This window comes from Molossus molossus, unplaced genomic scaffold (genome assembly GCF_014108415.1).
Source record: "Molossus molossus isolate mMolMol1 unplaced genomic scaffold, mMolMol1.p scaffold_m16_p_2, whole genome shotgun sequence".
NCBI classification, from domain to species: Eukaryota; Metazoa; Chordata; class Mammalia; order Chiroptera; family Molossidae; genus Molossus; species Molossus molossus.
In genome coordinates, this window is record NW_023425355.1 from 105,622,768 (window position 1) to 105,634,445 (window position 11,678).

Here is an 11,678-nt window from a genome sequence, read left to right on the forward strand (position 1 = left end):
ACAGCCAGGGACTCTAAGGTCATAAAAATTTTTTTTCCTCCCTTACACTGTCATAACAATGGGCAGCAAATGCACCGAAGTAGAGTGGATAGCCTAAAAAGAACAAGTTGCGACTGCACTGTAAAGCTTGAGTTAGCCAATGGGCACAACTGCAAAGCAATGTGGCTGTGACTGCAGAATGGAGACAACCCTAAAGTTGAAATAGATGACGTCAGGTACAGAGTTCTGAGCGTAATGAAAACATGAAACGTTCATTGGGTTGAACCCCGAGCAGCCGGCTGTATTGTTCAAAACCAAAAACCCAATGTAAGGCTTTCCTTGCTGGCATGGAGCCGCGCTCTCACACCATGCTTCATCCCTCCCTCCTCTTCTACCCTGAAATCAGCTGCTTTGAAGAAATGATTAGGGGTGGGACAGAGGGTTCTCTGTTTCCAAGAGAAACCAAAGGCTATACACACCCACTCTGAGTATGCTGGAGAACTTTAGGGAAGGGAGAAACTCAGACTTTTAAGGCTCTGTTGGATACAGGTGCCTAATGAGTGACCACCCTATCTGATCTCAAGGTGGTGAGGGAGCACCCAAATTCAACTGGTAGGGTTTCAGCAGGGATTAGTGAGGAAAGGCACATAAGTGACCTTTGGGGCGGGGGGACTTTGGGCCAATTCAATGTACTGTCATTGCAGCTTCCATGGCTGAATATGTCACTGGTGTGGTGTTTTAAATGCTTGTTGTATGGATGCTAATAAAGTCCAAAGCGGTTCCTGTTCCAGGACAGAGGTATGTGGAGACATGGTAGTGGGGCATGCAAATCACTTCCCAACCCACCTCAGTGTCCTCTACTAGGTGGACCAACAGGAACAAAAGAGAATCCCTGGAGGACAAAAGCAAGTTACAGCCTTGATTAAGACTAAAAGGCAACAGCCCTTGCTCAGTGGTTAGAGCAATGGCCCTCACACCAAAGGGTCACAGGTTCGATTCCCAGTCAAGGGCACATACCTTGGTTGCAAGTTTGATCTCCGGCCCCAGTCAAGGTGCATGCAGAAGGCAACCAATCTATGTGTATCTCTCACATCGATGTTTCTCTCTCCCCCTCCCTCCCTTCCACTCTCTCTAAAAGTCAATGGAAAAAAATATCCTCAGGTGAGGATTAATAACAACAGAAAGACTAAAAGGCAGCAGACATAATAAGATATATAATGTCAATACAACAGTCCCATAGTGAAATAGTCACTGGATTACCGCCAACTAAATTCACTGTCACTCCTATGGCCCTGCCTATTCCAGACATTGTGGCTGTAACACATTGCACAGACTAATGATGGGACTTGAAATGCTGGGTTGGATGCTGCCTGGGCTTTCTTTTTCTTTATCCCAGTGAAGTTGGAAGACACTTCCATGGGTCTCTTGTGCTCCTATATATCTTGCTGGGTATGACTAGAGAGCAAGGGAATGTCCTTTCCCTGGCATTTATCAGTTTTATTTTGGCAGCAAGCAACTTTGAGGCTGGCTTCCAGGCTGCTATTAAGCAACAGGTTCCCCAGGTTCAGAGTTTCCTGCGATGCAACTCACAACACATGCTGGCAGCTGTCACGGATGATCTGAACCACCCCTGTGGGAACTAGGAAACCCAGCGCCAATTAGGTTTTTGTTTCTTTGTTTGTTTAAAGGCATTTTCCCCGTGGCCAAAGGGAAAAAGACCTCTCCCCACCTCTTCCCTTTTCTGAGTATTTCCTTGAGAAAACTGGTATTTGTATATATCTTTCTTCTGCCCCTTTGATATGTATGTAAATCTTTTGAAAAGCTAAATAAATCTTTTGTCAGAATTACAGCCTGCGAATCATCCCTTTGCCATACAAACATCAAGGACTATACAGCCCCTATCTACCTGTCCCCATGGGAGCTTAGCCTAGGAGCTTGGTTTGATTTTGCCTTTGGATAAAATCAACTAGCACAGATGGCCACTCATTACTAGGTGAATTTAGGATAAACTAGGAAAAAATGCAGAAAACACGTGCTGTCAAAGTCCTCTTGCATGATGACTAGTTATCATTTATCTATAGAACATGTATGTGATGGACTGTATTTGCTCAGCTACACAAAATGGTGAAATTTTTTATCTTTGCAATCTCATTAGCAGATTGCCCATGATGCAAATCACAGTTTGGTTTAATACGCAGTAATAAAATTATTTTCTTTCTTTTTTACATTTGTAGAGACAATTTCCTGGGTTGCCAGGAGATTTAAAAAAAAATTCCCCTAGCCCTGGCCAGTCTGGCTCAGCAGTTAGAACACTGGCCCTCGGACCAAAGAGTTGCAGGTTTGATTCTGGTCAAGGGCATGTACCTCGGTTGCAGTTTGTCCCTGGCCCTGGTTGGGGTCGTGTGGGTGACAACCAGTCGATGTGTCTCTCTCACATCGTGTCGTTTCTCTCTCTCTCTCTTCCTCCCTCTGCCCCTCCCGTTCTATCTGAAGATAAATGCAAAAAAGTTCTCGGGTGAGGGAAAAAAAAAAAGTAACCACAGCTAAATCTCCACCTTCTATAGTGGAAAGTCAATAAATAATGTCCAAAACCGAAATTTTTTTTAAAGAAAATCTGTTAAAAAGATTAAGAGTGCTTCCCTCTAGGGAGCCGGAATCTGGGAGAAACACAGCAGGAAAGAGCCTTTTTAAAAAAGACTTAGAGAACTATTTGACACGTTTTACTATTCGTAAATAAAACTAAAAACTAATTTTATATTACAAAGTGGCAAAAATATTCACAAAAATATATGAGAATGATAATGGGTTATTAACCTTAATATTTAAACTTTTTTTTTTTAATCCTCACCCGAGGACATTTTTTCCATTTTTTGTTCAGATAGAGTGGGAGGGAGAGAGAGGAAGAGAGAAAGAAACATCGACGTGAAACGGACACATCGAGTGGTTGCCACCTGCACCACCCAACCAGGGCTGGGTACAAACTGCAAACAAGGTACGTGCCCTTAGCGGGAACCGAACCTGGGTCTCTCTGGACCACAGGCTGATGCTCGAACCACTAAGCCAAACCAGCAAGGGCTAACCTGAATATTTAAAGAATACTCTTTAAAATAAATAAATCAGCAATGGACAGGAGAAGGAAATTCACACAAGGGAGATAAATTACCAATAAAAATCCCCTGATTATGCTGCCTGATTTTTTTAAAGTCATATGTTTTAAAATAATGATGTTATCTTCATTCTGAATGAATCCCTGCCCTTGGATGCCTCTTCTTCCTCCTTACCTCACAGGAGTCGGCTCTTCCTCCTGCAGTCAGGGCCAGGGTCCACTGGGGAGAGCTCTGGTTGGCTGGCATGTTTACTCTGGGCCTCAGCCCTGGGGCTCTCTTGCTAACAACTCAGCTCTTCCCAGGAGCCTAAGGCCAAGCAGGGTCCGTGGACTCAACCAGAGCTGCTGGGACCAAAGAGAGCTTCAGCCTTCCCTATTGGGTGTGGTCCAGGGGCTCCACAAAGACTCCAAGAAACCTGGAAAGACAGTGTCCACATGGTCAGTCATTCAGCATTCACCCCACAAACATTACTTGGGGGCACCAAAGTACAGTTCATGGCACTGGATGCTGTGGGGTAGACAATGTCCAGTCAACACCTATTCTAGTTATTCATCAAAATGGAATATGAGTGAGACCATAGATTTAAACTAAACTTAAGCCCTGGCCGGTTTGGTTCAGCGGTTAGAGCGTCGGCCTGTGGTCCTGAGAGACCCGGGTTCGGTTCCCGCTAAGGGCGCGTACCTCGGTTGCAGTTTGTCCCCGGCCCTGGTCGGTTGTGTGGGTGGCAACCACTCGATGTGTCCCTTTCACATCGATGTTTCTCTCTCTCTCTCTGTTCCTCTCTCTCCCTCCCACTCTACCTGAACAAAAAAAAAATGGAAAAATGTCCTCGGGTGAGGATAAAAATAAATAAATAAATAAAAATAAACTAAACTTAATAAAGGCTTAAATTCTAGCCCTGCCAACTTTTACCTATGAGAATATGAAAATGTTTCTTCAGTTTTTTTCAAAATGAGTCAAAACTATTTATCTCAAGGGATTATGAAAATTAAATGAGATGATGTTTGTAAAGCACTTAGGACCAGCCCAGATCAGCCCAAGTAAACATTTAATTCACATTAGCAAGTATTGTTACTACAAAGAATCGTATAATGTGCAGAAGCAGGTACCTCATTTAATTTGCACAACAATCCTGTCATCTATTTGTTGCTGTATTATTATTTCATTTTATGCATAAAAACAGAAGTTTACTGATATTAAGTAAAACTCAGTCTTCCTGGCTTCAAAGTTCACATTCTCAATACTATACCACATGGTACCCGTAATGTGGTAGGCTCAAAATAAACGTGGTTCTGTTTATAAGGTGTTGAAGATATGACTGTGATTTGGAATAAAAATGTTAAGTTTCTTAAAATAGAAGAGAGAGGTCAAAAGGAAAATACTAATAGACTGGGACTAAAATTGTTTAATTACCTCAAAAATATCCAAAGGTAAAACTGTTTCTCCTGTTGAAGGAGGAGGTGTCTCTGTGTCCAAGTTGAGGTACAATTTTATGCTGATCCATCAATAGAGGTGCTCAGATTTAGTCACTGTTTTTAGGAAAGGGAAAATATCCATGTAAAATGAAAAGGAACTTAATTAAGACAACAAAAGTAAAAGATGAGATGAAAAGAAAACAAAGAAGTTACATAAGGAGTGAAATAAAAGGCATGAATAAATTAAATTTTAAACACATAAAGATTATGCTGTACCAAAGAGAGAATATGCTTTTTTTTCTTATGCTGATGGTACTTTTACAAAATGCCATCAATTAACTTGTCCACAAAGAAAATTTGGTAGATGTTTTAATGTTAGGAACTGACAGGCTACATTCTCTAATCGTAGTATAAGGGGTTCAGTGTCATTAGTCATTAGGGAAATGCAAATCAAAACCAAAAATTTCGCCCTGGCCGGTTTGGCTCAGCGGTTAGAGCATCGACCTGCGGTCCTGAGAGACCCGGGTTCGGTTCCCGCTAAGGGCGCGTACCTCGGTTGCAGTTTGTCCCCGGCCCTGGTCGGTCGTGCGGGTGGCAACCACTCGATGTGTCCCTTTCACATCGATGTTTCTCTCTCTCTCTCTCTGTTCCTCTCTCTCCCTCCCACTCTACCTGAACAAAAAATGGAAAAATGTCCTCCGGTGAGGATAAAAAAAAAAAAAAAAAATTCCATTCATTAGGAGACTATTTCATATCCATTAGGATAGCAAAAACAAAACAAACAAACATAAAAAACAATATAAAGTGTTGGTAAGGCATGAATAAACTGGAGCTCTCATACATTGCTGGAAGAATTGTAAAATAATGTGGCCATTCTGAAAAACAATTTGGCAAAATGTTATCCACAGAGTCACCATATGATCCAGCAGTTCCACTCCTAGGTATCTACCGGAGAAAAGTGAAAACACATGTCTACTCCAAAACTTGTACACAAATAGTCACAGCAGGCCCTGGCTGGTTTGGCTAAGTGGTTACAGCATCAGCCTGCGGACCAAAGGGTCTCAGGTTCAATTCCTGGTCAAGGGAACATACCTTGGTTGCAGGTTTGATCCATGGTCCCAGTCAGGGTCATGTGAGAGGTGACCAATAGATGTGTCTCTCTCACATCAACATTTCTCTCTCGCTCCCTCCCTTCCACGCTGTCTAAAAATCAATGGAAAAATATCCTCAGGTGAGGATTACCAAAAAACAAACAAACAAAAAACACTCATAGCATTATTCATAATAGTCAAAAAATGGAAACCCCCTGGTGTCCATCAACTGATAAATGGATAAATGTGGTATATCCATACATTAAAATATTATTTGGCAGTAAAAAAGTACTGATGCAACATGAATGAACCTTGAAGTCATTACCTAATATGAAAGATGCTAGTCACAGTAGACCTCATATTTTATTATTCCATTTTTGTGAAATTTCTTAAATGGGCAAGTACATAGAGATAGAAAATTGATTAGAGGTTTCCTAGAAATGGGAGTGTGGCAGTGGCATGATTGGTGAACGTCTGCTATTGTGTACAATGTTGAAAATGTTCTAAAATTAGATTCTGGTGATTGATGACTGCACAATTCTGTGAATGTACTTAAAATCATTGAATCGTATACTTTAAATGGGTGAATTTTATGGTATTGGGATGTATCTAAGTAAATCTGTTTTATATATCTAAATAAAGCTGTTTTAAAAGAAAAAAAAAAAACAGTCCGGCCAGTGTGGCTCAGTGGTTGAGCGTCGACCCATGCACCAATAGGTTGCCAGTTCAATTCCTGGTCAGAGCACATGTCCAGGTTGTAGGCCCAATCCCCAGTGTGGGGCATGCAGGAGGCAGCCAATCGATGTTCTCTCTCATCAATATTTCTCTCTCTCTCTCCCTGTCTCTTCCTCTCTCTCTAAAAAAAATCAATTAGCCCTGGCCGGTTTGGCTCAGCGGTTAGAGCATCGGCCTGCGGTCTGGAGAGACCCGGGTTCGGTTGCCGCTAAGGGCATGTACCTCAGCTGCAGTTTGTCCCCGGCCCTGGTTGGTTGTGCGGGTGGCAGCCACTCGATGTGTCTCTTTCACGTTGATGTTTCTCTCTCTCTCTCTCCCTCCCACTCTATCTGTACAGAAAAATGGAAAAATGTCCTCGGGTGAAGAAAAAAAATAATAATAATAAATAATAAATAATAATTTTAAAAAAATAAAAAAATCAATTAAAAAAATTAAAAATAAAGAAAAGAAACACTTTCCTAAATAACCCAAAATCAAAGTGGGAAATCAATACAGAAGCTATACAATTTTTACCAGAAGTCATGGAACACACTAAAGTTATATATACAGAGAAATGTACAGTTTTAAATGGCTTCATTTTTTATTAAAATTAAATATAACAGAAAAGAGCTATGTGGTCAACCTAAAACATTAGAAGTAGAAAAACAAAGTTCAGCAAACCACCACCCCCAAAAAAGTAGTACTTAATAAAAATAGAATCTTAAATAAATCAAATAAACATAACAATGGGTAGTTTAAAGCAAACAAAGAGTTGTATCTTTGAGATAACCAATGTTATAGATAACCCCCTAGCAAACCAGATAAAGGACAAGAGCTTAAATATTATATATATGAGAGAGAGGGGGGATCTTTCCCACATCGAGCAGTGGTTCAAAGTAGTTACTGTGGGATATTATCTATAACTGTACAGCAATATATTTTAATATTGATGTGAAACAGGTGCTTCCCTGGCAAATGTAAATTAACAAAGTTAATAGAGGAAAAAACATAGAAGAGAACAATGAATGTAGAAGAGACCAAAACAAAAATGGCATAACAGAACAAACAGAAAGACTGAAGGGTAGAAAAGAAAGGGGGACAGCCCACACACCTCAGGGCCTGAGTAATAGCACAGTGGTGAGTTCCCTGGGTTTCATTCCTCCTTCCATATATCACAAACAAGGCACTGGATAAGCCTATAACTCAAACTGTCAACAGGCACAGACAAAAAAGCTCTAAGAAAAGCCTACTCCCCTTAAGCAAAGGGCCAAGAAAAGTGTGGCCTAACTCAACATACCCACCCAACTCCAGCCAAACACTAATAGAATATACATTCTCTTCAAACACCCATGCAACAGTCTCCGAAACATACCATATCCAGAGTCAAAACAAATCTCAACAAATTGAAATCATAAAGCATATGTTCATTGAAGTAGAAATCAATAACAAAAATATAAAAGGAAAGTCTCCAAACACTTGGGAATTAAACAAAACATTTCTATATAATCCATGGATCAAAGAGGAAGTCTCAAAGGAAATGAAAATACATGTTGAAATTTGTGGAATGTAGATAAAGTAGTGTTGAAAGGGAAATTTATAATTTTAAATGTTTATATTAGAAAAGAATTAAGGCCTTAAATCAATAATCTAAGCTCCCACCTCAAGAAACTAGAAAGAAACTAGAAAAAGAGCAAAGTAAACCCAAAACAAACAGAAGGAAGGAAGTAATAAACATAAGAGCAGAAATCAATGAAATTGAAAACAGAAAAGCAATGAAAGCAAAAGCTGGTTCTTTGAAAACATTGATAAAATTGATAATCCTCAAGCAAGATTGACAAAAATAAAAAGACACAAATTACCAATATCAGAAATGAAACAGGAGATATAACTACAGATCCTGCAGCCATTAAAATGAAAGGGAATACCACACACAACTTTATGCACATTAATTCAAAAACTTGGATGAAATGGCCCAATTCCTCATAAAACACAAATTCCCACAACTCACCCACTATTAAATAGTAACTCTGAAAAGATATTAACTAGATAATCTGAATAGTCATATAACTACTACAGAAATTGAAGATATAATAAAAAAGTTTCCAAAAGAAAATCTCCAGGCCTAGATGGTTTCACTAAAGAATTCTACCAAACATATAAAGAAAAATTAGCATAATTCTATACAATCTCATCCAGAAAATAGAAGAGAACACTTCCCAACTCATTCTATGATGCCAGTATTACCCTAATACTAAAAACAGACAAAGAGAGTACATAGCTAATCAATTTCTGCAATACATAAAAACAGTTATACACCACAACCAAGTGAGGTTTATTCTAGGAATGTAAGGCTGGTTCAAAAATCAATCAGTGCATTCCCCCATATTAACAGGCTAAAGATAAAAAATCACAAGATCATATAAATTCATACACAGTATGACAAAATTCAACACTTATTCGTGATAAAAGAAGACAGACACATACATCAACAAAACAAAATAAAGACCCTTAAAATAGCCCACACAAATATGGTCAATTTATTTTTTACTAAGGTGCAAAACATATCAACAGAGAAAGCATAGTGTTTTCAAAAAATGATGCTTGAGTAATTGGACATTCAAATAAATGAACTTCAATCTAAGTCTCACACTTCATACTAAACTTAACTCAAATGGATCATGGACAGCAGGAAGGAGAAATGAACAAATTAACATCACCGTAGAAAATTTCCCTCCTCTCCCAGGAATAGAAGAAGCGGACATAAAAGTGTACAAATCTTGTACAACACAAATGACAATTAAATATTATTGTCGAGTTATATATGGAACATTTATAAACATTCACCACGTACTAGGCCATGCATCCCCTCATATTTCAATGAGCTTCACGTAGACATTTTTCGGACCACATTTTTCTAAGGTTAGAACTCTATTAAATTGATAAACTTCTGGAAACTGAAAACGCACTTTTAAATAACTCATGGGCAAAAGAAAAATGATCAACTCTTACAAAATACTGAGAACATAATGCACCAAACCTTGTGGATTTTAGAGTGAACTTTAAGACCTTAACATTGATATGAGAAAAGACGAAATCCTGCAAAATAATGAGCGCTTTATCCAACTACAGTTAGACAACCGAGTCCATCACTGACCACACAAAATTCCCTAACTCTCACCCTCCCCAGGGCCGCATCACTGCGAAACGCCTCCGGCACAGAGCAATTGAGATCCTCTTGACAACAACTATTCAACCACGACTGAGAATCACAGCCGCTTCCGGTCACCACCCCTAGCACCACCCCTTCTCGGGATGTGGGGCATCGCAGGAAAGGGATGGTTCTGCACATGCGCAAAAACACATTTGAAGCCTCTGTCAGCCGAGAGTCAACATGGAGATGTTACGGAGTCGGTGCTTTGGGGCATTCGGTGCCCTTCGGTAGCACTGGGGAACATGGCCGCGCCCAGGTCGCGCTTCATCGTGGGGTACACCATGTTGAAGGAATGTCCATTCCGTACTGAGGAGGAGAAAGCTGCTATAGTCACAGGACCGAGAGGTGGCGCTGTCTCACAGGTGGCGGGCAGCAGGGTTGCGGACGTCTGTCTTGGCAGGCTTTTTGAAGGAGAGGGTTCTTTTGATCTGTGTAATAATGTTCAGAGAAGCAGAGGGGCCTCAGGAAAGACGCCGAGGTGCCAGTGGCTGTCATCTCCTGGAAGATACCACAGGATGAGAAGAGGGAGAAGTCAAACTGGTAAAAGGCCTCTCCTAAAACATACCACGTGGGGAGAAGGAAAAGAAATCAGGGATGTGCAGGCTTCCCTAGCACTGGAGAAAAAAAGGGGAGAAGTCAGTGTTAGTGGCTTCTCCTCTGCCTTGCTTGTGGAGGTTGGCTGTGGGGTTTGAATGTTTCCATAATCTACATTATCTTCCACTCCAGCCACACAACCTAAAATAAAAATATGTACCAATAAAAACTTTTTATTTTTTCTTAACCTAATGCAATATGTCAGTAAAAACATCTTTAAGCCCTGACCAGTTTGGCTCAATGGTTGGAGCAAGGGCCCACGTACCAGAGAGTCAGTTGAGATGAGTATGTGTCTTTGCAGTTTTGGCTTAGGTAAATTTTTTACTTTTTGCAGCGGTTCTCAATCTTTCTAATGCCGCAACCATTTAATACAGTTCCTCATGTTGTGGTGACCTCCAACCATAAAATTATTTTCGTTGCTACTTCATAACTGTAATTTTGCTACTGTTATGTCTTAGGCAACCCCTGTGAAAGGTTGAGAACTGCTGTTTTAGAGGAAACTCACAGTTGTGAGGGATGGTCAATCCTGTTTTTATGCCTGTCTCTAATCTCTCCTTAGTCATGACCTTGATATTCTCGAAGAACCTATGTCAATTGTGTTGTGGATGCCTGTGCATTTCTTATTATTTTCTCATTAATAGATTTAAGTCTAACAGCTTGGGAAAGAAGTTTACATCGGTGAAGTGTCTCTCTTAGTGAATCGTGTCTGGAAGCATGTTTCTGTGCATCCTATATTTTGGTAATGCTAAATTAAATTTCTTTATTGTGAATAAATCTTTTGCCTTTTGTATTTAATTATCTGTGGGGTAATTTTTTGGGAACCCTGTGAATAATCTGTTCCTCCATGTATTAGTTTGCTGGGGATGCCATAACAGAACTTTGTTTTCTCACAGTTCTGGAGGCTCAAAATCCAAGATCAAGATGCTGGCAGGTTTGGTTTCTCCTATAGCCTCTTTCCTTGGCTTGCATATGGCCATCCTCTTACTGCCTTTTGACATGGTTGACCTCTGTGCACACCTGGTGCCTCTCTATATGTCCTAATCTCTTCTTATAAGGACACAAGCCCGGGCTGATTTGGCTCAGCCCGCGGACCAAAGATTCAAGGTTCAATTCCAGTCAAGGGCATGTACCTCAGTTGCGGATCAGTCCCCAGTCCCAGTCCGGGTCGTGGGGGAGGCAGTCAATTGATGTGTCCCTCTCACATCTCTCCCTCTCTCTCCCTCCCTCCCACACTATCTGGGGATAAATGGGAAAATATCCTTGGGTGAGGATTAAAAAATAAAATAAAAAGTTTAAAAAAAAAAAGGGACAGCCCTGGCCGGTTTGGCTCAGCGGTTAAAGCGTCGGCCTGCGGTCCGGAGAGACCCGGGTTCGGTTACCGCTAAGGGCATGTACCTCGGTTGCAGTTTGTCCCCGGCCCTGGTTGGTCATGCGGGTGGCAGCCACTCGATGTGTCCATTTCACATCGATGTTTCTCTCTCTCTCTCTCCCTCCTGCTCTATCTGAACAAAGAATGAAAAAGTGTCCTCGGGTGAGGATTAAAAAAAAAAAAAAAGGCCCTGGCCGG

The 11,678-nt window shown here is 40.7% G+C and overlaps 1 protein-coding gene across 1 annotated transcript in view; it reads right to left on the bottom strand.

Moving 5' to 3' along the window:
* ZNF81 (zinc finger protein 81) overlaps positions 1 to 9,557 on the bottom strand; it is a 46,408-nt gene extending 36,851 nt beyond the window's left edge. The window contains exons 1-3 of the mRNA XM_036270901.1: positions 9,485 to 9,557; positions 4,500 to 4,615; positions 3,261 to 3,501 (exon numbers count right to left, since the gene is read on the bottom strand). Of these exons, the coding sequence (XP_036126794.1) occupies positions 3,261 to 3,332 (72 nt within the window). The 5' untranslated portion in view covers positions 3,333 to 3,501; positions 4,500 to 4,615; positions 9,485 to 9,557. The remainder of the gene's footprint in view (positions 1 to 3,260; positions 3,502 to 4,499; positions 4,616 to 9,484) is intronic.
* Positions 9,558 to 11,678: the final 2,121 nt, after the last annotated feature.